Genomic DNA, 27,466 nt, shown 5'->3' on the forward strand with positions numbered 1-27,466 from the left:
TCTATTCCAAACAAAGAAGAATCAGGCTGACAAACCATAAACAATATAAAGAACCTTTATTTTTATTTTCTTTTCATTTTTTGGCTGTGTAAAGTTTCATTATTACACTCAGTTTCGTACCAAAATGAAAGAGGAAAAGCAAGGTCAATCTGTGCAAGTGTTCTACATAGCTTAAGTCATTACTCAACCATGTTGTTTTATTCCACTTTAAAAACTTATTAACATTTGCAGCAAAATGAGATTTGAGAAGCTGGCAGGTGCATATGACAGAATATATACCTACACAGTTTGCTCTTTACTTTCACTATTAAACATTTTACAATTAGCAGCTGATACCATTTCCTTATCCTTCCTCGTATATTCTGCAATTCTGGACAACTTAAGACTATGTTTGAATGATAGTACCATAAAAGCCTGAAAACCAAGATTTATCCAGACCTACACTTGAATTTAAAGGAAGGAAAAAAAAAAATCTTTCCAGCACCATGCTTTTATTTCTGGGAACCTATAGTTTATTGTGAGCTTTCAGTCATTGTTTACCATGATTTAGCACAAGTACATGGTTTGTAAGTGTGCAATAAGACCTGCGCTACTTCAGCGCAGCACAGAGCTGAACTACTTGGAAGGTCCACAACCCACACATCTTAATCAAGGCAAGCAGAAGCTGGGGTATGTAATGCATCTTCATACAAACAGATGCAAGTTTTCCCTCTGGCCCCTTCCAGACAGGGAAGCAACAGCACTAGGCCATGCAGTGTTGCACTGTCAGTTAGCTGTTATTTTTCCTTTGATTTGAAGGAAAATGGAGCAAATAATACAGACCAGTCTTAGCACTGTTTTTTTGATTCAACACATGTGAGCATGTTGGATAAAGCTTTGTGGCACATTTGAACTTTAAAGTGATTATTTTACGCTACTTGCACTCTTCTTTTTGAGCTTGGGTAGGGCTTAATATAAGCGCACCACAACACGTTCCCCCACTTTTGAGAAGAATGATATATAACTGGTTTCAGTAAAGCCTCTCCCATTCTCCATATTACAAAAGACTACATACAATAGCTCTGAGCACTTCATGCTCATTGAGGACTCACAGCTGAATAAGCAGCATTAGTACTGCTAAGAAGAGAATGGCGACTTCCATCCCAAAAGGGACTGCCACGTTCGGTCAGCATTCAGCAAGTCCAGAGCTCATATCTAACATTTCACTAATGAAATAAAACAGCTAACCGTAAAAAATCAACCCTCACTTCACTCACTCTTCCACACCCACAACTCCTTAGTTGCATAAAAACCAAACCCATAACAAAAACAGTCCTGAACACAGGGCTTCAGATGTGTAGTGCTGCTTCTCATGCAAAAGTTACCCCACTCATGTTTCACAAAGTCCTCTTCCTGAGACTACTTCACTCTCTGACCAGAGTTATATCACAAGTAAGAACCCCCAATTGCAAACCTGGAGAGGATCTCATCAATGGCTGCCAATCTAACACACCAATTTACCATTGCTCTTCTGCAACCACGTGGAGGAAACAAACAGCCATTAACGGAAACTGCATTCCTCACAGAAGTCCAAGGAAGGAATTTCGTATCTGCATGACAGCTTCATAGCAAATCCTGTTAAGATAACCTCCCGACAAAGCAGCACAATATTTCCTCTAAGCCCTTGAGTAATATACATCTTTTTACACATACAAAGCAAAATTGATAAGCATTCATGCAGCTCTGCTATTTTCCTGTCTCTTACTCATTTTAAAGATTCTGAAAATGGATCTGTAACAACCTATGAAGTAGCAAAAGACAACATGCTAAAGCTGGACTTCAGAAGTCCAAAATTTTGGATCAGACTTTAGGAACAGAGAAGGAAATATCGCTGAAAAGGAAGTCTCCTTTTATACCATCTAGAAAAGATCAACACAATAACAAACCAGGAATGCAAGTAAAATGTAATAACTGTCTTTGTTGCAACATTTAGTGAGAAAGATCTCTTCATGTTCCTGAAAACAAAGTCATCAGCTGAGAGGATAAGAATCAGTATCAAAATCTACTTTCACACAATGTTTAGTGATAGAACCACTCCCACATGCTTGTCCTCAGAACACAGAGCTCCACACTATCACTCCAATCACAACTTATGAAGAATAGCTCAAAAAGTCAACATTAGTTCCTTCCACACTTCTACATCTCCCTCACTGCGTTCTAAAAAAAGGTTCAAAAAACCTCTTTAAATCAATAATGGTGGAAATAGTTTAAGTCATATGAAGCCCTCTACTTATAAAAAAAAAAAAAACACCAAAAAACTCTCAAACACTCTTGGAGATTCCAGAGCAATAAATCAGGAAACAATGCACTTCCCCCCCCCCTTAAAAAAAAACACATAAAACTCTCAAAGCTGCCTTGAGTCTAAGTCACATATTGCTTTTATTTCTCCTGCCTACAAACATCTTAATGAAAACAATAAAAACAAACAACAGCAACAAAAAAACTCCTCCAAAAAAATCACCCAAAGAACTACAAAAGCAGTGGAACCTCAAGAATTCCTATGTTTGAAGTAGGATTCTACTGTATATCGTTCCTATTTTATTCCTGTCTTTCTCAAGGAAAAAAACATCAATGTCAAGCAAATACAGAGGAATTACGTTTGTGCAATAACACAATATTAAAATTGTGCGCTTCAGAGAAGGCCCTGAAGTCTCTCGATTTGATAGCAGAGCTGAACATCCACGGGCCTCCTTCAGTCAGTCTTGGCCTAAAAAGATTTTGTTGCAGTCAAAGAATGAGGCTATAAAATACATTTGGTCTATGGATAGCATATGAAGTCTTGAACGGATGGTTAAAGAGACATCCACTGAAAGCAGCACATTCAGTTTGAAAAGCATTGGATATGTTTATAAGTGACTCAGTTTTGACACTGGAATATCTTTACCTTCTGTTACAGTTTAAGGAAACACCTGCTTTTTTTTTTAATTAAGCAGAAGTCAAACACAAACAAAAAGGTCCTTGGCAGATTAGTTTCATTGTTTAAGAGTTCTTTGCCAGATTCATCTTGTTATTTAAAAAGCATCATGAATGCAAAATTTCAATTTCACTGAACACAATAGAAAAAGGAGGTCAAGTCTGTAACCCCAAGAGACAGCAGCAGAGGGACCTGCACACGTAGAGACACTCTTCCACTTTACACTGGCTTCCCTATGTCCATTATGTACATTTCTGGAAACAAGATGATTTTTTTCTATTAAACATGCATTTTGTATCCCCAGCTTCTGCTTGAGAATTTTAGACTTAAAAATCATAGAATCCTCTTGACTTTTTGTGAACTTAATACAGAAAATTAAGCTAGTTCACAACAAAAACAAAATAACACTGAAGTAGAAGAATTTAGATCTATAGAGACTTCGAATTTCTATTTGTTTGCTTTCTAATGAAGATACAGGATTATGGAATTACAAATCAAATAAGGAATCCAACCCTGGTGATGTATCACAATAATAGTGGTTACACTGAGAAACAAAAGCTGATACTGGTTTCTCCCTTCCTGCACATTAGGACCTGTAAGAGACTAAAATTGAAAGGCATGAGAGCAGAGCTGTTCTGCTGCTGCTCGCATACATGTCAAAGGACTGTTCTCCTCCAAAGAAAACACCAAAACACCTCAGGAGATGTAATATTTAGGGTAGTCTGTCACCGTATATATTGTGGCAATTATAGAAATTTTTAGACAAAGATTAAAATATAAATTACAGTTACATTAAAAAACTCATTCCAGTTCTCCCTAAAATACCATTTCTTTTTATGAAGAAAGCCAATATGTATTCTGGATACACTGTCAGATTTCTTGATGTTCTGGTTTGCAGATTTTTATTAAAATCAGCAAAAATAGATATAACTAAAACAGGCATATTTTAGTTAGACACTTAACAGGTTTCAAGCTGAGCGTGTAAACACCAGCACCCATCATCATCTAACTTCAACACCCCTCTGCCTTCCCAAACATTCTCAAGAACATACTTCATAAAAGAAGGCAGACGAGGGGGGAAATATTCTTATTTGTCAAGTTTTCAATTAATTGACAGAATCTTACATTTGGGCCACTTCTTAAATGACCAGCCTTTTGCCTACAGCATGCAACATAACCTGCAGCTCTGTAGCAAGGCTTTTCAGCTCCACTTCCTTTTTGCATTCCAAGTAGTAAAAGCAAGAGAAAAGACTGGAGTAAGAAACTGATGTTATTTGGAATAATCTTGACATGAATTACTTCCCAATGTGGGAGGTGAAAAGTTTCATGAGTCAACCCTGCTGTCATCCTCAGCATGTCTTTCAATGTGTCCCACAGCATCCTAGAAAAGAAATAAAAGTCGGTGGAAAAAAAATGACAAAAAGCTAAAAGATTCTATAAACCTCAGTTAAGGTGACACTCTGGGTAAAATAAATTTTTGGCGTTTTAAGCCTTCTTAAATTAATACCAAGCTATTATAATTTGCATAAAATCTTGTGCACCATGTGATTCAAAGAAAACAGAACAAGAGCTTCCTTTCTGACGGGAAAGCCATACCAAGTAAATGCATTCTATCCAAAGAAAGTGCTTACACTGAAATTAAGGACTCTACTTCTGTTTTTCAGTTCTAAAAGAAACTTCCTTCTATTGTGTATTATCAAAAGCATTCGACAGGGAGGCATTATATACTGCCATAGAGTAAAGCATGGATTTTACATATCAACATAAATGTCACAACCTTCCTACCCCTCCTAACTCTCAAGTCATGGCTTGATCAAGCTAGACTCCAACTCTCAAGCCTTCTTCAGTATTTACATCTGTGCTGGCATTAATACAGAATATTACAATTACACAGACTGTTACCTAAACCAGTCTCAGGCAAAGAGTAAACAGCAACAGTATCCCCAGAAATTGTGTGTACAGATCAAAGTCAAATAAAAATTTCAAACTGATATTTGTTCATCTTAAACAGTAAATCATACCACAAAAACGTAACATCTTGAGTACAGTTACCAGAATTTCTTATGGCATTTCAAGAATTTTACCACTTCCATGTAAGATTTTAAACCGAACTATTTTAAGTTTACCATATCCCAAGTTATACACCAGTGCACTCCTTACCTGTCACAAGCTGAACCCTGTTAGCCTTGTATGGTTTAACTATATTCAGTTAGGCTCATTAAGAACAAAATAATTTATTAATCTTTAAGAGAAGAAGTCCCATAATTGTGTTGACAGCATGTACTTGGTATTTAGGTGTGGGGGTTTTAGTTTTGTTTTTTTAAGCCTTTCTACTATACTACCAAATACAAACATGTTACTTGAATCAAATACCTGCTTGGAACCTTTCCTGGAAGTAAAAAAAGCATCACAGTTCTTCCAACGACATTTTAAGGTCTGAAAATTTGGGTTGGTGTGGTCAGTTAGCAAGTGTTGTTTCAGGTGGTCAACAACTCCAAAGATCAGGGAACATCCATGCCACTGGTAGAAAAAAAAAAAGCACATCCAAAATCACCCAGGGGAAAAAAAAAAGTAGTTAATCCCTTTATTCTTGCAACTCAACAATATTCAACAAGGACTGTTCACACACATGCCTCCTCTAACTTTTTACTGTTCGTATTCCATATACATTCTCAGTGAACTCTCTTCATTCAGTTATAAGTGAGATTTTTCCTGCTTCTAGTCATCATTCTAGATCAGCAAGAATGGGTTTAGGAAAAAAATGCCTTGCCTTCACAGAACTTAAGCTTTCTAGAGACATAGCCATTGGTTTGTTTTTTTCCTGTTCTTTTAACTGATTTTATGTCACTACCTAAAGATCACCCAAAAGAAAAATAGTTTAAAGATACTACCACTGACTTGGCCCAACGCATGAGAAATGCAACTAGCAGTATATACTCAAAGTGATTTTTAAAAGATTGAACTGTAATACATTAAAGGTCAAGCTACCCAAGGTTGAATAGTGACCATCTCTAGAAATCAGTATAAAAACTATACCAGACAGAGGCCAAATATGTTTTGCTCATTACCCAGCAACGATAGTTCTGCATCAGATTAAGCCTCACAGCTCTGACGCTGCCATCATAACATCCAGTGTAGATCTGTAAAAGAAGCATTTGTGAAGAAAAAAGCTGGGAATAGAAAAAATGAAATCAAGTTTTGAAGAAGGTTTCAGGGTAGAATATATTAGATGTAAGATTCTCATAGTCATACATTATTTAAACCAATAATATATAGAACCATACAAGCTGAAGGTTTTATTTATTTCAAGTCCTTCTGCCTATTGGAAATGCATCACTAGGATGTAACAGCCAATCTGCTGTGGGTGACACATTACAACTTCCTTTTTTGACTACCACAGAAAATTACTTTCCTTCACTCTTCAATAAAGCCACTTATCTGGATACTTTAAATTTCAGAATGCCCAAAATGGATTATAACAGCAGAACTATTCAAGCTTCAGACTCAAAGCACAAAGCTTGGCTGCACTTAGCTCTCCATCTCTCTCATATGAGAAGTAAAGGTTGGGCCATAGGTATTCCAATATATAGATCAATTCTGTTTTTACAGATAACGACCATGACCCTTTAACATAGTTTACAAGCTGAAAGTAAGTTAGCAAACAAATTCCTACATGTCATGCAGATAAGTACTTTTAACAACTATTTTATGCAAGTATTTATCCAGAAGTGTTTCTGAACTCTACCTTGCCTGAAGAAATAAGTCTGTGCACTAAACACAAGTGCATATCTGCAAGTTCTTTTGAAAGTTACCCAGTCAATAATATTACATAAACACAAGGCTGCTGTAACAACTTGATTTTTTGGCTGACATTTGTGAATACCTCTGTCTTAGCTGGAGAACAAATTCATTTCATTATCCGAGAAAAAATAAAGTTGTGTAAATGCTTGTGGAAAATACAACTTCCTATTTGAGATCAGTGAGAAGAGGGAAGTTACCATGCTCTTATGGATGGTCATACACATGATCATATCTGAATGGCCTCCATAAACTTGCAAGCGGTCATGTGACTTGAAAGAAAGAGAAACAGACATTTACTGGCACAATAGTTAGCAGGTATTTTTCACAGACATGCAATTGACAATGCTTCCAAAAGCAGTTTCCTGGGTAGCAATCAACACCCCACCCAGTGGATTCCAAGTTTTGTAGGCACAATGAAAGCTCTCTATTTTCCATTACTTCTGTGATTCCTTCTGTTACATTTGATCTTTCAAGAAGATGAAGTCACTTTCCCACTTCTTTGAGCTGAAATTATCATTGGATAACAATAGTTGAGGTTATGCTCTTTTAAAGCTCACGTATTTTGGCCGCAAATTCTGAGTGGGCCAGAGACCAGTAAGCACAAAGATGACTTCCTGAAATCATTTAACATGTTAGGTAATTTTTTTTATTAATAACCATCTATACTCTTACCTGTAGTTCATAAACACGAACAAATTTATCGAGGCATGCTGTTACCATCACTTTCCCCAGAATGTTCACAACCGTTACTGCGTGGTTATGACCTTTATAGATCCGTACCAGTTCTCCAGTCTGTGCCAAGAACAAGGAGAGGCAAGCAGCTTATTATTTTTAGTGAAACAAAACTGTTTTAGTTTTACTTGAATAGCTAGCTTCAACTCTCAATCACAGAACAGCTATATCCTGTATTAGACTGCCATTTCCTACAAAAGCACTTATAGACTATGATCAAGAATATTTTCTTTGCTGAAGTTAACAAGGAGCTACTGCAGTCCAATAGAAATGCACATCACTATGAGAAATCTACTTCCCCTCTTTCCATCATCATCTACATGTTCCATCTATCCTGCAATTGATACTGTGCTTATCAGTACTAGTAGTATTTATGTAGCCACAAGGACCATTGAGCAAATTTAGCTAAATACACAGAAATATACTTTTCCCTGTCAATTAACTGAAAGTGTGGTAAGTTTTAGTCTCATTCACCACATGGCTACAAAAACCCTTTCCATATTATCAGTAGCTTTGTGGAAATATTTGCAAAAGCAAGAGCCCCCGATAAAAGAGTGCTATATACCATATTGAGTCAACACATTTAATGGATGTTTCCTGAAGTATTTTACCCCTCTTCATCCCCCCCTTAGTTACTGTAGTACATAGTCACATTAAATAAAGAACAAAAACATATGGTTTTCTTTTCTGAAGGTTATTTTTTTCTATTCAATTATTTGCAATGTTGACAGAAGTCATTCCAACTTTATAGAGAAAAACTTACATGAATGTTGTGGGCATGGACAGACTGGTCACTAGAACCACTGAACACCAGATCATTCACAACCTTCCAAAAAAAAAGAAAGTGTTATTTCTACTCACTTTTACATAAAAACATGAAAGTGGCCAAATGAAACATTCTGATCAAAGATCAGAACATTCTGATTCATGATTGAAGTTGCACAATATTTCCTGTATCTGACAGAAAAAAAAAATCAACCAAGTACAAAAAAACGCACACACCAAGTTAATTGAGAGCTAGGACGCATATTAAGCTACCCTAATGATAATTTGATACTTCACAACTGACATTAGAAGCCCACCAGGCTAATTTATCCTGCAGACTACTCTCAGGGCCAACTGAGCTCCAGATCCAGGACCAAGTGAACCAAATACAGAATGCTGTTCCCACATGCACTAATTAAACCTAATGCTTCCTGTTACTACTGAATCTGCTGTGTGCTTTTGTTATAGAAGACAGTGCTCCCAACAAGTATCAGTCTAGAAAGGATGCTTAACAGTTCCATGATGGATCAAGAAGGAACCACAATACACTGACACGCAAGCTGGACTAGGGCAGAGAGTTCACAAGGAAAAAAAACACCATGTCAGTGAACCATATCCAAGACGACAAGGACTGTGTATGGAACAGTCATCCCCTATTTATAGATGACTGTAGTTAGAGCAAAGCAGCCAGACAAGCATATACACCAACTTGTAACTTCAGATACTACGTTACATCAGGCCAAACAATAAAATAACCATCAAATGGGCAGGCTTATGTCATTCATAATGACAAAATTAAAACAATCTTCTTAACATGAATAGAGCCATACAATCTGAAGTGTGATATATGCCACCCCGAAGATTGTTCATTGGCAGGGAAGCTGGCTCTGGCTATACCAGAGTCCTTTCAGTAGTATCCTGAAATTATGTCCACATTCAGCAGCTCAAAAATTTCAAGCCTAGACTTAAGGAAAAAAAAATTATGCAAAAAGCATATTTTAGTTCAGAATAAATTGTGATTCTTCTACTAAAGGATAGTTTTCTAGATACTTTTTTTTCCAGTTGCCTGAGAGGTTTCTACAATTAAAGTACGTGAAAGTTAGCTTCACCTTTTTGCCAACTTTTCCTCCATTCTTTCATTCTGGGGATCTCACTCTTCAAGATTCCCTGAAATTGTTTAATAACAAGAAACAAACATGCTTCCTACAAACATAAACATCAGATTCTACAGCACAATGACAGTTTTCCTATCAAACCACTGTTATCTTTTGAAACAGAAAGCATCTATTGTCTACCACCATCAGCTAATTATTAGATGAAGGAAAAAGAAAAAAGATGACAGTGTACAGCAAAAGCAAGCAATGACAGTGCCTTTAAATGGGATACGCGCAATACAGAGCAATAGCAGGTAATAAGGAAAATTGGCTGACCCCTTATGATGACAGTAACAGCTCAAGAGGAGCAAAATCCCTATCCACAGAGATGCTGCTCCCTTGACTGCTAACCCTTAAATAAGGGTGAGGAAGGGTGGATCCACACTCCACCCCTTCCGGTCACTCAAGTACATTGCTTGCACCTGAGCACCCTGACTTAGCCACACCTTCTCACCTGGTGCTCAACGATTGGTTCATGCTGTGATCTGGCAATTCCACTGCACAGTTCTAAGGATCCTCTATCAAAAAACATTTTTGGGAAACACTTGCCTTCATGCAGAGTATAGTTTTGCTGTGACCTTCAAGAGTTCTGAGAAGCAACCCATTCCGTGCATCTCGTACACTGATGGTGCAGTCATAGGAGCCCACTACCAACAGCTTGCGTGCTCCTTCCTGAGCTGTGGCCAAGCAGCTCACTGCTCTAGGGCTGTGGCATTCAAAGGTATCAACTTGCTTGTTGTTCTGTTGGAGTGGAAAAATTGGTATTTAAGAACTAAAACTTTGCTATGACTATCTAGGAATTAAGTTTCCAAATCAACAAAGTGACTCCTTTAATTGGGCTTTAAAGCAAAATAAAACAGTAATTATTAAGGAAAAGCCCAGTAAATCCCCCTTCAGAGTTAGAAAAAGAAGAGCAAAAAGCATTCATTGAGAAAAACACATACAAGTACATAACATGTATCAGCTTTCAAAACTCATTAATGAAATCAAAACACCAGAGCAGTTAAGAGAAAGGCAACTGGAGGATAGGGGAGAAGGGATAAGAAAGACTAAGAAGGACCAAGAGTGACTATTTATACAAAAATACTTAAGTTACAAATACACGTATTACTCAAGAGGAAGGACTGAAAGAAAAACGAAGTGGAAACTGCATTGGAACAGGCTTTTAACTGCCAATATTAAACCAAACTAACCTTTATACTGAATGTAACAACACTGCCATTTGCAAGGCCTGCATAAAGGATCCGCCATCTGCTGTGTAAACAGAGCACCCGATCTTCCAGTTTAAACTGTTCCATGCATTCTTTGGTCTGGCAATAGAAATAATTATTTAAAGCTTTTCATCAACTGAAAACAGTTCAGACAAAAAAAAAGTCTGGAGTGAATGATGATTTTCACCTACGGACTACATTTCTTGAACTAGCAGAGCTGGAGAAAAGCATCTTAATATCTAGTGTCACCTAGCAGTCTGTATTTTTTTTTTTTAAATCTGCTCATTCCTATCTTTGGGACTTGATGGTACTTAAACAACTAACTGTAGTACCTTTAGCACTAAAAGCTTTCTTCTAGCCACAACCTCTAACATACATACCAGCTTAGAGTAGGAATATGAAAAACACCCTGTTACACGCTTGAGTTCAAGGAATACCCATGAAGTCCTCTACAGGAACGTGTCATGAATCATCATCTGAAGTGTCAAAAGTATCTGTCAGTTTACTCCCAAGAGCAGATATTTACCTTCCAGTCCTTGAATCTAAGAGGGCTGTTCTGAAAGTAATGCCTCCTATTTTATCATGTTAGCCCACAACATCAGAGGCATTGGTGGTGTGGCAGTAGAGGTGAACCTACCGAATATTCCATTACATTTTGTTGCCTTGTGACAGATGGCAGCAGAGGAGCAGTCTGACAATATGGTGCCTGACATGGAAGTGCATATGAAACACAGGTGTCACTGATTTCCCACATATGGAGAAAATGGCACCCACAGACATTCATTGATGCTTGCTGAACATTTATGGAGATCAAACAGTGGATGTGAGCACAGTCAGACTGCAAGTGCTGCATTTCAGCAGTGGCAACAGGAAGGTGAAAGACAAGCCACATTCCAGATGGCCATGCATAGCTGTCACCTCTACTGATGCTGGTTTTTATAAGCATAGGATGCAGGCTCTTGTTCATTTCTAGCAAAAATGCACAGCTAACGGTGATGACTATCTTCAAACAGTGTTTTGTAGCTGAGAATTTGCTCTATCAAATCACAATCAGTACTATTGTGCCCTTTACATCTGTTCCAATTTCCATTGAAATAATTGGGAGGCATTACTTTTGGAGTGACCAGCATACACTTAGAACAAGCCTTCCTACTGTTTATCTTTCAAATTTCAGCTTCAAAAAAACCTCAGCCTTCCCTGCCAGTTCTCTCAAAAGCTGTTCTGTAAGGAGAACTGCATTTTAATATCAGAAATGAAGTTAGACAGAGTGAATTCAAAATTCAGACAGACAACCATCCCGCACATTTGCATTCCCAATATGAGGTCTCATCATGCTGTTCTGACAAGAACTCCACTGATAAACAAACCAAAAGATTAGCTTGTGGTTTGTTTTTTTTTTTTCATTTTTTCCTTCCTGCTCTGTTCTAATGAGGTATGGAGTGAGGCTCATGTATAGCTCGCTGGATTTAAAATGGCTTATTTCATTTATATTTGCAAAGAAACATTGCATAATAAAGCAGAACATGTTCATCAACACAGTGTTGAAGTACCTTGATATTGTAACAGTTGATTGTGTGATCACTTGAGCCAGTGTAAAGCGCGGCATTCTTCCCATTTGTCTGAGTGACCAGGAGGCAGTTCACTTTTGAAGTATGTCCTTCAAAGACGGCCACACACTTCCTGCTCTAGAAAGCAAAGCACATGGTCCATCACACTAAAGGTCTGCAATACCTCTCAGGATCCATGCCTGATAAAGTAGGGTGGAACAGCTAATAAAAACAGCAGGACCTGCAACAAATGCCTTTTATCCCTCTTACAAGATGAAGGGGAGAGAAGAGAGACTTGAAGATAAACAGTAAATAAAAAAAAAACCTAAGCACTCAAAGCAGCTATCTCCTTAACTATATAAGGCTTCACAAAACACAATTGCAATCTTGTGACTGGAATTGTTCTTACACCATTGTCGCAACCTTACTTACAACCAGATTGTAGGCACAAACAGTTTTGTCTGCTGAGCAGGTGTACAACAAATTTCCAAAAATCTGAATAGCATTCACTGCAGCCAGGTGTCCTTCAAAGCTCCCCTCTGTAGGCTCTTCATCCTCACCTGGCTCTGAAGATACTTCTGTAGAATAGAGATGCACATTCTTTGATTGTGTGAAGAAACACAAACATACTACTGTTTGTTGTTTTTTTCCCCCACCAAACAGCAGAACTATTATGTAGGCTCAGCACCTTTATAGATAGAATATAGAGAACTGCAGTTCTCAGCTAGAGTCTGTAAGTGTCAGAATACAACATAAAAAAACCTGAAAGATCTTCACACACCTAGTCCAGAAAGATCTTTAAAATAGCAAGAGGATTGTATTATTGTCTGTCCCACAGCCTCATGGAGACTGTGTAGAAGGATTGTTAACGTGGGATGTGGTAGCAAAGGCTCAAGGCACAAAGCTCTCAGTGAGGGATAATGTAGGTGAGCATGCTTCACTTTTTATGCTTTAAGTGTACTTTATCTTCATAGCTAAATTCCTCCGGCAGCAGTTTAGTCTAGACCTGACTTCAGTTCTTGCAATATATCACATACAAACTACAAGAACAGCTCAAAAGATGTACCTGATGAGTTCTTTGATCCTCTTAGTGATGATATAGAAGCCTGTGTCTCAGCCACACTATAACAGAAATAAAGGTAGCAAGATTGGATTCTGCTTGCTCATTTTCCAATAAGTTACTGATATAAGTAGTACTCCAGAATACAAAACTCTGCACTAAGCAGAAAACTATCTATAGCAGGCTAAGATAAAAATATTTTCCATGCAGCAGGGCCATGTTCCAATTGTTAGAGAGAGTGGCAGATAACAATGCACATTTGTTAGCTGGATTAAAGCAGCAAGTTCAGTTTACAACATACAGACATTTTCCCTCAATTTTAATTTCTGAACAAGATTAAGAATTACTGATGTAAAACTTTCTGAAGAGGAAAAAAATATATCTTATGAGCATCATTTCATGCTTTTACTTTTGAGAGATCTACAACAATCTTACCTTCCTTTCGTATCATCCCTATAACTTGTGCCAATCTCACTGGTAGAGCTCACTTCATCATAACCTGAGCAAGATGCCTCTAAGACTGCTTGGTCCACAGTGCTGCACAACTCTCTCTTTGATGGGCTGTCTGGTTTCTCATCTCCTGACTCTGATGAACCAACATCAACCACTTCACACTGGGGCATTGCAACTTCCACTAGTTCCAAAGAAGCATCACTATCATTCTCATCCTTATTTCTAGCTGCTTGAATAGCAACACCATCTCCTTGTTTTTGAGGAGTTGATGTTGTAATTTTTTCTCCTTTAGGAACTTTTCCACTCTTGACCTTCCGGGTAGGCTTACAGTCAATTATATCCTGTTCTGTGTCACTGTTTTCTGGTACATGAGCTGCCCTCAGCGTTTTCTTTTTCCTTAACTTTCTTCTCCTTCTGTTTCCCTTTTCTGCTGGGACTAGACTGTTTGCTGCCTGTTGTTCCGATGGTTCTGCTGACGATCTGGGAGTTTTATCCATTGGCATTTCTAGAAGGACTGAACGATTTGGAAGCAAGGTGCTACACTGATCCAGTAAAAAGCTTTCAGTCACTGTACCATTTGCTTCTCTTTTGCTGAAAGTAGACAGCGAAGGAGAAGGATTCTCCAAAAGTCCAGCCTTTCCCCTATCCACAGCAGGCTTGTGAACTTCTTGACTAGTGTGCTGGAAACAAGCTGTCAGCTCTGATAGGGATATGGTTGCAGAGATAACCGGATACACTGATGTTTTTTGGATGATTTCTTCTGAAGAAAAGAGACTAGTGTTATACTCATTCTCTACAAGATGCAAAGCTTGCTTTCCCTGCAATTTTTTGTTTATAATTAAATGTGCATGTAAAGTACTGTAACACTGTAATGCGATGGAAAGCATAGCAAATGACAGTGTGCTAGCAAAGTCCTAGGCTGTAGCAAATGAGGATTTGCTCAAATGTGGCAGCCCTGGACAGAGAAACAAAGGAAAGAATCTGCTTACCCTAGGAAGGCCTTAGGTATGCAGGAATCCTCAGCAAGATACCCTTGCCTTCACTGCCAACCCTTAAATAAGGTCTGGAAAGGGGTGGAGCCATGATGCAAGCTGCATTACACACAGCTAAGCTCCACTGGGTTGGCTCTGCCTTTCCACCAGGTGCTTAATCTGTTTCAAGCCATGACTTAACATTTCTGCCACAAGTACATACTCCTGTATGTTGAAAGGATACGTGCACATGCACATCTGCTCTTCCAGTCAGCTATTTGGTCTTTAAAAAATGCCACTGGGAAATACAATGTTTACTTGTGTACAAAGTGTATCAAAGCAAGGGGGCAAAAGATTCAAGTTTCTAGATGACTGGATGCTTTCAAACTTCTGAGAAAAAAATCTTTGGTGAATCCTACAGTACTGGCTGTTACTGTGTTCCTTTACCTTCAGTCATCATTACTGTGAAAGGCCATTATTAATCAGCACAAGCCTAATGTGCCTCAGCTGCTCAATGTGGGTTAACCCCTAAACAACAGCCTGCACGTTTGTTACCCAACTTGCTTATTCTACAGAAAAAAGCAAAAGAACTCCTTGCATTTTCATAAAGCTACTTCTTAAAGAGCCACACGTACCATCTTTCTGTGCTACCACTTCTGTTCGTGAAGAGCATAGAGAGCTCTGGAGTACAGTATTCACATTTTCTTCTGAGGCTTCCAAAGACACAGGTTCTCGTTTAATTTGTACCGAGGAGTCTGGAGGAGTGGTGAATGCGATGCCAGAATGGAATGGTGTTGATGTGTTTACATGAACAGCAGTTCCCAGTGGAGGTACAGATAAAGTGTCCAAAAGGGGCAAGAAAGAGCCTGCAGGAAGCAAATCAGCTGACACCTGAGATTCGCTGTTTCTTCTCTCACTTGAGACACTACTGGGGAGTTGCTCTGACAGTTCAGAAGGTTCATATGTCTCTAATGGTAAAAGCGGAGAGGAAAAACAAAACAAAAAAATGAAAAGTCAGTGGTATCAAGAGATAATTTCTGACAGATAGACAAGGAAGAGAAAAATTTGCAAGAAATCCAGTAGATGCAGCACTACTAAAGGCAATATATCACATCTGAATAATAAAGACTTCACTGTGAAAAGCCTAAAGTTTGTTCTACTTTTTACGAGGGCAATTTTTACAAGACACTGAGTTCAAAGAATATGAGTCACTATTTCAGTGCTATTGTTTCGCAGTCTCATACCTTGTAGGCCTTGCAAGATCTGGATCCTCTGGCTTCTCAGTGCACTCATTTCCATGGTTATCTGCAAAACAGGAGTTTTTAAATCACTTCTATTAATGATAGTTTCTCAGGCTGCTAACTTCTAGTTCTGCCAGTCTCAAAAGTCTACTGTTACCTGTTGCTTTAACACAAGGAACCGTTGAACCTCAACATAGGCAGCCTGCAGGGCAGCTCTAGCCTGCAAGAGACTATTGTCCACACTATGCAGGGACTTGCTCAATTCTTCTTCCCTCAGTGAAATAGCCAACAATTGGTCTACTTGAGAACGTTCTGGAAAAAAGTCCACATAATTTAGCATATAACAGTACTTGGCAACACATTAAAATACATGACAAGTAATACCTCAAGTTTCCAAACATATAAACACATGAATTTGGTAAAGCACTAATAGTTGTGCAAGAGACTTAAAAGCATCTATGCACAGTTACAGTCATGTATTACATAGAAGAATAATTCTCTTTAAGTTATCTCAACTTTGACTGCAGTAATTTTTTTTTTTAAAAATCATAGTTTTTCCAGCTCTGAACAGAAAGCCACCTTCTTCCACAAAGATCTTTTATTGAAGTGTATATACACAGGAAGTACAAATGCATACTTTTCAGTAATGTAACTAAAAAAGGCAAAAAAATTAAAACTAAATATGATTTAAATTATTCAGCTAATCCAGAGGTCAAGAAAAGGCAAGTTAAGACTAAAAGACCTCTATGATAAAATCATTTATTAATCAAAATAGCATCTGAGCTGTGAGACTCGTTTACAATCTCCTAACAATCTGCAAGCACCGTTTTCAATAAATATCCTCCTTTTTAGAGGCCCTCTGGCATTACAGAGATGCTCCAAACGAATCAAGTTTCAATTTGTGCACTCCTCAGCTTTTTTCAAGTTAATTTCTTTCAATAGATTTACTACAATGATATGGTGATAGAACAAAGCAATATAAAGAAAATCCTTCCATGCATTGAATTTTACTAGTCACTTGAAAGCCAGGATTTCAAACAAGAATGGAAAGAGAAGAGACCCAAACATATCTGGTTGTTCTAGCTCTAATTTTGTAGGTCTTACAGACCTGACAAGAGTCTACCCTATGACCCTGAGCAAGAGCCAAGACACAACACTAAGGAACTGCCACTACAGCCAAGTCAGAACACTACTAGGCCTTTACAGTCTCTATCCTAGACATACATGCACACAGTAGTCACTCTACCTTTTTTACCTTTGATTTTTCTTCTTTTATTCTTTCTTTCCAGACTGGGGATTTCAGGAGAGGATCCTTCCTACAAGTAAGATTCCTTGTTAACAAAAGACACAATAGCAAGTTTGCCTAAATCAAGAAAGCAAACATCCACTGTTATCTCAAGAAGCATCACTTCTAGCCACAGGAAAGAACATGTACAATCCCGCACATTCTTACGTAACTTGTCCTTCCCTCTCTTCTTAAAAGTGGGAATGAAACAAAGTTAGGGCCATGTTTTCATCTCAACTAACATGAAATATTAAAATGAGCAGGCAGCTTTCAACATGCTTAGATTCTCAAGACCACACTTGGTTCAGATTTTCTGCTTCATAGATTTAGTTGACAATCTAAAGGATGAAATTAGTGAGGAATTTAAATTCTCACTTCCTGCATGTAGCAAATCCATTCTTATTAATTTGTTCAGAAGCTTCTTTTTTACTTTGTGTAAGACTAAGACAAGGCAATTAAACTAATTCAGATGGAGAAATTTCTGGCTTAGAGACAGATAGGCTACCATCTTCAATCTTTTTCTACCTTATTTTAAGTGTTTGGTTTTGTAAAGAGGATTGTCTTCCCTTGTTTGATCTTAAGACCTGAAATGTCTAAGAAAACAAATGTCTACTACAGTTTAGCTTTCATTTCAGTTTTAGAACACAAAAGATCCTCACTGCAACACTAACTCTTTCATTGAAATATTTTAACAGCTTATTTACTAGCTTAGTATGCTTGTCACTAAATCAAAACTGAAGAGCATCTGTAGTTCCTACTAATAGAAAAGTACTAACCAAAGATCTTGTGCTAAAAAAGCAGAAGTTGAAAATATTTTTAAATACAATTAAGTCAAATAAGCAAAATAAACCTATTAACATACAAGGCAATAAAACAAAGAGAAAGTCATCCTTAGAGACCATTCTAAAGTGGTCATAACCTGGGAAACAACATTTTTAAGCACACCAAAACTGCACAAAGTTGTACACTTACTCCTGTCGCTCTTCGTTTCTTTCCAATTCCTTGGCTGTCATTTTGCTCAGTACCAGAAGTGTAGCTACTGTCTGTTGCTGCATCTATATTACTAGACACTGCAAGAAGTACATCACTTGAAGCCAGAGGATTTTCTTCTGAGATTTCTAACACATTCTGTTTTTCAAGAAGAGGTGTTCTCTTATCTAGACTGTCTTGCTCTGCTTTTGTGAGGCCAGTGAGCTCAGAAGTAGTAGCCTGTAGGCTTTGTTTCCTTCCAGTGGTCTCAGTTCTTTCAGATATAAATGGTGACAAAGAAAGAGAAGAGGTCTCCTGTTTCAAGTCAGCTTCAATGTCAACACTTGCCTCGCATCCAGATGTTATATCACGTAGGTGTCTGGCTGCAACTATTTGCCTTTCCTCACATTCTTTTGCTTTGGGTTGCTCACTAAAAAAGCTGTAAGCAGAAGGGTGCCTGTCTGCAATGACACTGCTTTCAGAAAAGCTACGTTTTCTGGCTGACCCAGGTACTGCTAAGGAAATCCCTTCCCACTGGAATCCTTCCAGGGTAGACAGATCAGATTCTTCACCAAGTTCTAGACTCTCTTGATCATTTTGAATGAGAGGCACCATTTCTATACCAAACCTTTAACAAAAAGAAAAAACCACGTTTAACAAACCATTTGAATCTTAAAAAAAAAAACTCCCTTTTTCCTAGCTGCATGTTACTGTTTGAAAAGATCAGCAACTCACTAAACTGGTATTCTGCAGTTTATGTCTCATGAAGCAAAGCAGTATCTTCTGTGTATCACAAAATCACATTTTGTTGCTAAGAACTGACAGGACAATTTCCAAATCATGAAAAGAATCTTCATTAGCTTTTAGAATTTTGAAATTTGAGGATCTGTTCATCACTCAAACAACATTAAAGCTGTTACCTTTGTTCCTCAGTGTCTTATAAAGCTCAACTCTGAAGAAAATCTCAAACAGAAACAAAACATAATTTTCAGAACTACCTGTAAACCAGTTTGGTGCAAGCAAAGATTACATATTTTCAATAGTCTGCAAAACCTTCAGAGGCTTAAAGCATTAACTATTTTACAGACACTCTAAATACACACACAAACTGCTTATCAGATTAAAACAGATAAACATCTGAAAAGGAAACATTTATTCTGTCTGCAACAATGCAAGCATTTCTTGTAGTCCTGAGTACATGAAGTAATTGCAACAGTGATGTTCACATCCTCATTATGTTTTACATACTTCCATTTACTAGAACCTGAAACGCAAATGTGTTCCTAGTGTCATATGTCATGATATCACATTCTGGTATTAAGCAATTATTGTGAACTGATCATAATCTGTTCTGAGTAGCAAACTCCTGTCACTTATTTGTGGACAGACTGCCACAGAAGCAATCAAAAAAATTCCAAATTGTACGTGCAAAAAGATGGTTGTATCAAAATGCTTGATTATAAAGTCTTCTTTTTAGCATTCTGAAATTCACCTAAGATAAGGAAAACAACCCACTCCCTTAAACACACACACACAGTTACACTAGAAAGCTACCAACCTTGGTAAACCTTTGCCAAGTTCCTGTTTCTTCTTTGATACCTGCTGGATGACTTGATCCCAGTTTACATTTCGCCGGGAAGCACTAAGAATCTGCCTGAGGGTTGGTTTAAGGCCCGATTCTTTCTCAGTCTCACTTCTCCGATGGCCACTTATGTTCCGAATGCGCCGTGCGTTATTGAGATTGGGCTCTGGAAGGTGTATTCCCACTTTGCTCTTCAAACTAATATGTCGTGTCAGATCTCTTTGCAGAGAGGCAGGGAGGCCAAGTTTACTTAAATCAGGAAGGAGGCCTAGTGATTGACTTCCTCCTTTCTGCAGCTCATGATCTGAATGATTTTCAAAACCTTCCACTTCAAAGCGACCATCTGACTTGACATGCTCTTCATTCACTTCTTTTTCCTGTGAGGGGGTTTTCAAACCCACGTGCAAGTGATCCTGACTGTTTGATGAAGAAACTGTGGATTCCATCTGAAATGCAGCATCTTTCAGATCAGCAGATGCAATGCTTGAAGCAGATGGCTTTTCATCAACATCCTTTTCAGAGGCAGCAAGTTTACCTTCTGGAATGCCACAGGGTAAACAAGAACTAACAGAAGGACTCAGTTTGTCAATTCTTATTTCTACTTTCTCTCTTCCTGTTAACTCATCATCACTCACATCTTCCAATGAATGTAGTCTGAACCTGTTCTTTGGTGATGCTTTCCCAGTTCCTTCCATATTCTGATCACTTGTACTCTTGCAAGAGTTTAAGGGAGGATTTTGTAAGGAATGGTTGGACTGAATATCTTTGCCTTTTTGTTCTGCTTCACCTAAGTTAACAACAGGCTCCCCAACATTACTGCTAAGTGTGTCTTTGTTGTTTCCTTCTAAGTTATCAGCAGATGCACCAGGCAGCTTTGATGAATAAGAAGGTAAATTGTTAGCTTCGAGATTCAATGCTTTCAAACGGTTCTGTTCTTTGCTATTAGGTGAGGACAACAGAGACTTGACATTTTTTAACAGACTTTTTGTGTCTTGCTTTTGGGAAGACAACTTCATGTCCATGATATTTAGAAGAGGGGATTTCAGCGATGGCATCCTACTACTTCTGCCATCATCTTTGTCAGGCTTTTCATCTCTGGAATCAGGGTAATCTACGGTTACATTAGAATGGGGAGATGCTTCTGATTTTTTTAATTTTGGGAGGCTAGCAGTGGCTTCACAAGTTTTTCCTTTTCCTGATGATTCAGTAAGAGGCAAAAATAAAGAATCCATTTTCTCTGTAGCTTTAGAAACATCTTCAAACCATGATTGCTGCTCTGTAGATTTTTGGGACGGGTAGGGAGTCCAGCGATGTATTTTATCTCTTGAAGGGCTCCCACTTTTCCCACTGTTTCTTGAAGCTTTACTTTCTGGTTGCTTTGAAGTACCAAAATCCAATGCCCCCTCAGAAGGAAGTTTATCACTAGTAAAATCAAATGAATCACTCCTATTATTTCGATCTCTGTATGGAAGAACAGACATGTCTTTCTCTTGCCACTGCCACATATATCTTTCCTTATTATATTTAGCTGGCTCTAATAAGTATGTATCTCCAGAACTTCCAAAATTCCAGCTATTTGCACCATGAGAACTAGACTTCCAGTTTCCTCCATAACTCTTGCAATTCCAGCTAGAAAAGTTACCTGTTCCTTCTGTGTGCCAAGTAGAATTCCTCCCTCTGGCACTGTGATGCCAATTTGATGTTCCTCCTCCTCGTCCATTTGGATGCCAAACAATTCCAGAATTCCCATACTTATGCCAACTTGAAGAGCTTCCTGAAACATTTTGGTGCCACCCAGAGCGTCCCCTTGGGCCACCTGGATGCCTACTTATATTAAGGTTCCTCTGGGAGTGTGAAAATTTGCCTTGTCTAGAATTAATATAATCATCCCTTTCCCATTTCCAGTCCCTTTGTAATGCATTATGATGATGCCATGATGACTGATCATAAGCTTCTCTTTCTTTGTATGTAGCTCTCTCTTCTCGCCTCCTCTGTGATCTCCTATCATCGCATTCTGTTTCTTGGTTTGTACAGCATGGTTCAACTTGCCTACAAAACAATTTAGAAGAAAATAAATTCTGATGCTATTCCACTGAAATCCAACATAAAACAAGTCTCATCCATTTATCTTGCACTAGGGAGCTATCTTATTTAAGAAGAAACAGATACAACTGACTTAGCTACTTTATCATTCAAGGTTCTGTAGTGGTTGACTTTCAACTCTAGTGTTATGCCAAATTTGAAACCTTGCATTTCAAATTTGCTCCTACAAGAACAACTGATATGATTCAGGGATAGTTCAAGGAGAGCTGTCAGAAAGCTCGTTTTTGTTGTACATTCTTTGCAATTTGAGGAATCTATATAGGAAAAAAACTAATAAGTAGTCGGATTTTTTTTCCTGAAGATTACTCTGTTGATACTAGACAGCTTAACTAGAGTGAATCGATATAAAACAGAAGGAAAATTAGAAACCACTGAAAAAAGCAGTTATTCTACTTAATAGAGAAAACAATTGAGATCATGTCTCAGTTTATAAAGCTTATGTAACACATATAGAACATTCACAAAAACCATATCTCAGATACAAAAACCTATTTTGTCTTGTTTTAAACGACAAACCAGGAATCCACAGCATGCAGTGTCTGCGAGGGCCTCCCAAAAGCACTATCTATTGCCCTTTGGATAATACTTGTGGTTGGCAGTCTGTCAAGACACATGGTAAATTATCACATGCACATTTAAAGATAAAGGCTACCTTAACACTCGCAGCTATTCCCAGGGTCAGCACTCTAAATATATTAAATATCTATTCTACAAAATGAGGAGTGCTTAATAAAAGTTTTTACTTCCAAAAACTGATCACATAAATACATGCACTCTGAGTTCCTGAACAAGCAAGATAGGAAGCTTTCGTACCACTCTTTGCTAAAAAAAATTGATATGAATAAATTGAAATTTATAGTATACCACCTTTTAAGATTTCAACGCATTCCAGTTTCACTAAGAGATGCACAAATAATTAATGTCTAGTGGGAAATGAGCTACTGTATAAACTAAAATGAGCTTTAAGACAAGAAAACAAATAAACGATGTCTCAGTGATACCTTTAGTTCTAGGAGCTGACTCAACTGGACTATGATCTAATGGAAACAGTTTTGCTGTAACTTTACCCATGTAATTTTTTTTCCCCAAGTCCATATCCAACTGAGAGATTTTATAAGATTTTATTTGTCTCAGAATAGCACTGTACTAACAGCACTTTCACTAAAGAATGAAGAAAATGACTTTGTTACTATCTACATCGACTATTATAAAAACACGACCACCACACAGAGACACTTCAGTAAATGGATTCAAAACCAAACAGTAACTACAGTTACGCACTTTAAGGCACTAACTGAAATTTTCCAGTAGTGAGCAAGAGCTTCTTTCAAAAATCACATGGCCCTTTAGTACCATCGTCATGCTGTAAACACATTGAAAAAAATAAATTTCCAATTGGAACACCACATTAGCAATGCACACTTGCAGTCACATGCAAGATAAACGGCAGCACTTGCTACTCTCCGCAGCCTTGTATTTCACAGTGAGTCACAAGAATTATCTTTAGTTGCTGATAAGCAGCAAGATAAAACAAGCAAGTAACTTCATTCACGGATTATGGGATTTTAGTGTGACATTAGGAGAACAATCCAGTTGATTAAAAAAAACAGACAGATCAAAAGTTTTAAACTTTTCAAAACATGTTCACCAACAGTTCTGAAAAGACCGGGTCCCTGCAGAACCATTCTCCCATCACACTAAAAACAATTACAGCACTACCATCACATTCACTAAACCCTTCCATTAAACAAATATCACATGTTAAAATAACAGCATAAGGATTCTCAAGGCACAAGATATCACATTAGGGACTTGAATGCTACAGCACAGCTGTTTTTTGCTTTTTGTTTTTTTTAAATCTACAATGGATGATATCTGTAATTCCCTACAAACAGTAAATCAACAAAACAAGTACATTTAGCAGAATCATCTTTACACATTGAAAACTACAGTCTCCACCTAGTTCTCCCAGGCCATTGTAACAAGCATACTGACTGCACACAGTTTACATTTCATGAGCACCCAATCCTTAGGAGGAAATTACAACTGAGCTATAAGCACTCTTACAATGTTACAACTAAGAAAAGAAAGGAAAACTCACCGGTTCCGTTCCTTCCTTTGCTTAATTAGTTGAATGAGTTCTTTGTCAAGGTATTCTTCTTCTGTCTCCTCTTTCTCTTCCGCTTTATCATGGGCATCAACATTGTCTTTGTGTAGCTGGCTGGAGATGTGCTTGGCATACGCTGACAAGCCCACCAGCGTCACCCTGCACACCTGGCACTCGTGGTTGCTGTCCCTAGGAAGAGAGGCAGAGGGTGGGCTTTCTGTTCTGCCAACAGGCATGGTGGATTATCTCTGGTCTTACTTTGTTTCCTCTGAATGTACTTATCTTTAGCCGATGGTTTGTGTTCAAGGCTACTAAGTTTTGCTCGGTATGTTTAAGTTACTTGAATTCTCTGTTTTTGGTTTTGTTGGTTTTTTTTTTTTCATTCAATGTCTAGTTTTTTTGATGGTAAAATTTTTAGATTTTTTTCCAACAATCAAGAGGTAGAAGACTTGGTAGTAGAGCTGTATCAAACAGGAGGAGGAATTCGTCTTGAATTGTTGTACTCAAAATCTTTTCAGAGGAAACACAGTGAGCGAGGAGGCAGAATGGAAGGCTTACAGAGCTAGCAGGAGCTGCTCTGAAGCCCTTCCATGGTGCCAGCTGCACTGGGGAAGCCTGGCGACAGCTTCTACATTTAATCTTTGCCTTGATCCTTCCCCCAGCGAAATTTAGAAAAGGGAGGAGGCAGTACATGGATACAGCCAATCCTACTACAGCACAACCTAAACTGGGACAGCTGAGACTGCTGCCTGGAATCTAAAGACTCCATAGCACAGCAAGCAATGGGAGGGTGTCTTCAGTTCACTGTACTTTATTTGGTTCAAATGTGCATGAGATCTGCTTTCCACTTTAGAGGACATATCTTAAAAAAAATACAGTAATTATTTCAGCTGGAGGAAGTTGACAGCTGTGGCAGACAAATGGTTTCACTCATGTTTCAGAGAATACTGGACTAAGGTTACAATTTTTTTCCTTTATTAAAAAAAATCTAAAAATACCTTATTTGTTCTCCTAACAAATCCAACAGAAACTCCACTGTTAAGAAAATATGAATTTAAAAATAGCCTAAACAGGGAAAGTATGTTCACCAGTTAAAAAAAAAAGGACAAAAACATGAATAAGTATCACAATAAACAATTCAGTTGGAACAAGTCAGGACTCACTGCCTGCCTCCACAATGTTTCTTATTACACTGACATTTAATTAATACTAGCAAATTTACCTAACTGCATGGCATACTCAACACTGAAGTCTTGTAACAGTAGTACTGTTTTACCAGCACAGTTCATAACTGTAGTAAAGACACTGGGATCCATAATGGAAAAGGTCAAACATGAATCCCCAGTTTTTAGAAACAAGTAAAATGAGGAACAGATATAAAATGCACCTTTACTCAAGAAACTAAGCCAGCATCCTTAAGTGGAGTGCCAGCAGCGAGCTAGTAAAAACAATGTTTTTATTTTCCCCAGAATTTTTTTTTTCATCTTCCTAACTTAGTTAAGAAACCTAACCAATTAAGTCATCCAGGCACAGTCACAGCCGGTAAAGTAGACCAACTCATAAAAATTGTACTCTTTGTATTTCATTTCAGATGAAATATTTGGATAAGTTTCATTTATGAAAGAGGTAGCTTACAAATACAGTGTTTTCTGGAGAAGAGTGCACTTCATTTTGCTGACTTCACGCTCACTAATAAACAGTCAAAGCATAAATTCTATACATATATTTAGTCTGTTTTATTAATCCCATATACAATCAGTGAATTTTACTAATGCACTGGAAGAACAATCTTCACACCCATAAATAGATCAACTATTAGTCTTAAGGCACATAGAAGCTTCTTGCAGAAAGAGGTGCTCCGTCTCTATACCATCACATTTACATGACAAGATGACTTCAACATGAAACATACCTCAGGAATATATTACATCTTAATGAATACTCTAAATCCTTCATTTCTATTCTCACATAGAATTTCTATCACTCACATTTGCAGACTGACTAAATGCACGCACTGTTTCTACTGATTCAGATAAGTTCACAGCTGGGCTACAGACAAAGTTGCTTCTGTAACATGTAACATATGAGTAGTTACTAAGCTGCGGCTCTTAGACCACTTGACAGTCTGGAAAAAAAAGACTAAAGTGGGTTACAATTATAATGGTGTTCTGCTGTTAATTTCCAAGAACCTAGAAGAGAAGAAACAAAACAAAAAACCCTAAAACTTCCCTACGTGGACAACTACGTGAATTAAAGTAGAACTGCCTGAGAGCTTGAATGGTTATGCTAAAGGGATATTTTATTTCTATCATCACTTCTGCTACACTATTCCTACTAATATCAGCCAGCATTGGGCACGCTCCCACCACGTGTACATTTCCCTACAAATCACCTGAAACACCACACAGTCTCAGTTCTTTAAGGAGATCAAAAGCAGTTTTAAGTAAACAGGAAAAGTGTATTCTCAGAATGACAGCATCCAAGAGCTTTATTTTCTGTCTATTTCAAATGGCAGACTATGTCCCTCATACAAAAGTATTATTCCATTTTCAATTACAAAAAATGAAGTCCGCTTAAGCTTTCTATTTGACATCCAATTCCTATAACATATCACAGGGAATAAGGCTTCAAGAAAAAGAGCCTTAAGAAGTTTGAGAAAGCTGTTCTAGTCCTTGAGATACCAAATTAAATTTAGAAGAAAACATGAACCAATACGTGCATCTGTCTAAAACCTAACTTCAAGATGGACGTTAAATTTGAAGGTAGCAAATGTTGATATAATTTTAATGTTATCATCTTGTTTCACACAATTCAAACACCTTTATGAGGCTGTTGCTTGCATTTTGCATTTTAAACCTAGAGCACATCTTTCTTCACAAAATTCCTAAAAGACTCCTACTAAACTGAAATGGAAGGAAGGAGGAAAAGCATGGGGAAGAGAACAAGGCTCTTCTGACAGGCTACTGTGGACTTTTATAATATGCAATTTCTAAAAATAGTGTTACTTGTAAGAGTCAAGAATTAGAAAAATACTAAGAAGGCAAGAAACGAGATGCTAAAATACATTAAATTTTCAACTCATCATTTTTCTGTCCTTGTAGCCCCTCTAATCTCATTATTACTACCAGAAGAAAGTCTAAAATAGAAATGTTCTACAAGTTAGCTGACCAGAAGCCCTAAATAAATTTCTAGTGCTGAGGGCATACTGGTTTCTGAGCAACCACTTCCCAGCTGTTCAGTAACAGAACAAGTTCTTCTCACTCCTAGCAGACACAGCAAATACTATGATGTGCTTGATCGCAGTCACGTTTTCAGAACACTCCTTAGCTGACAAGGCCAGTTGTGTGGGGCATAGTAGAGATGAAAGCAAGATTGCCTAGGATTTTTATTATTTCTAAATAAGTAGCAGAACTCAGAAAAAAATAGTCTGTAATTTTTATTCAAAAAAAAAAAAAAGCTGCTTTCATACATTTTCTTGAAGTGACATAATAAAAATTGAAGCCACGGACAGATTAATCAAATATCAGATGGA

The 27,466-nt window shown here is 37.8% G+C and overlaps 1 protein-coding gene across 4 annotated transcripts in view; it reads right to left on the reverse strand.

Moving 5' to 3' along the window:
* Window positions 1-39: 39 nt before the first annotated feature.
* The window catches only part of ZNF106 (zinc finger protein 106), a 36,544-nt gene continuing 9,117 nt past the window's right edge, over window positions 40-27,466 (reverse strand). For 2 of the 4 annotated variants that reach the window (XM_010711445.3, XM_019615579.2), the window contains exons 4-22: window positions 23,929-24,123; window positions 19,701-21,773; window positions 18,146-18,770; window positions 17,135-17,204; window positions 16,046-16,200; window positions 15,892-15,952; window positions 15,283-15,615; window positions 13,659-14,436; window positions 13,230-13,285; window positions 12,596-12,741; window positions 12,167-12,301; window positions 10,599-10,715; window positions 9,955-10,146; window positions 8,250-8,312; window positions 7,427-7,546; window positions 6,952-7,023; window positions 6,022-6,093; window positions 5,327-5,473; window positions 40-4,334 (exon numbers count right to left, since the gene is read on the reverse strand). In XM_010711445.3, the coding sequence (XP_010709747.1) occupies window positions 4,278-4,334; window positions 5,327-5,473; window positions 6,022-6,093; window positions 6,952-7,023; window positions 7,427-7,546; window positions 8,250-8,312; window positions 9,955-10,146; window positions 10,599-10,715; window positions 12,167-12,301; window positions 12,596-12,741; window positions 13,230-13,285; window positions 13,659-14,436; window positions 15,283-15,615; window positions 15,892-15,952; window positions 16,046-16,200; window positions 17,135-17,204; window positions 18,146-18,770; window positions 19,701-21,773; window positions 23,929-24,123 (5,467 nt within the window). In that variant the 3' untranslated portion in view covers window positions 40-4,277. The remainder of the gene's footprint in view (window positions 4,335-5,326; window positions 5,474-6,021; window positions 6,094-6,951; window positions 7,024-7,426; window positions 7,547-8,249; window positions 8,313-9,954; window positions 10,147-10,598; window positions 10,716-12,166; window positions 12,302-12,595; window positions 12,742-13,229; window positions 13,286-13,658; window positions 14,437-15,282; window positions 15,616-15,891; window positions 15,953-16,045; window positions 16,201-17,134; window positions 17,205-18,145; window positions 18,771-19,700; window positions 21,774-23,928; window positions 24,124-27,466) is intronic. The other 2 variants (XM_010711446.3, XM_019615580.2) reach the window with 2 other exon arrangements.

Source organism: Meleagris gallopavo, chromosome 5 (assembly GCF_000146605.3).
Source record: "Meleagris gallopavo isolate NT-WF06-2002-E0010 breed Aviagen turkey brand Nicholas breeding stock chromosome 5, Turkey_5.1, whole genome shotgun sequence".
Lineage (NCBI taxonomy): Eukaryota > Metazoa > Chordata > Aves > Galliformes > Phasianidae > Meleagris > Meleagris gallopavo.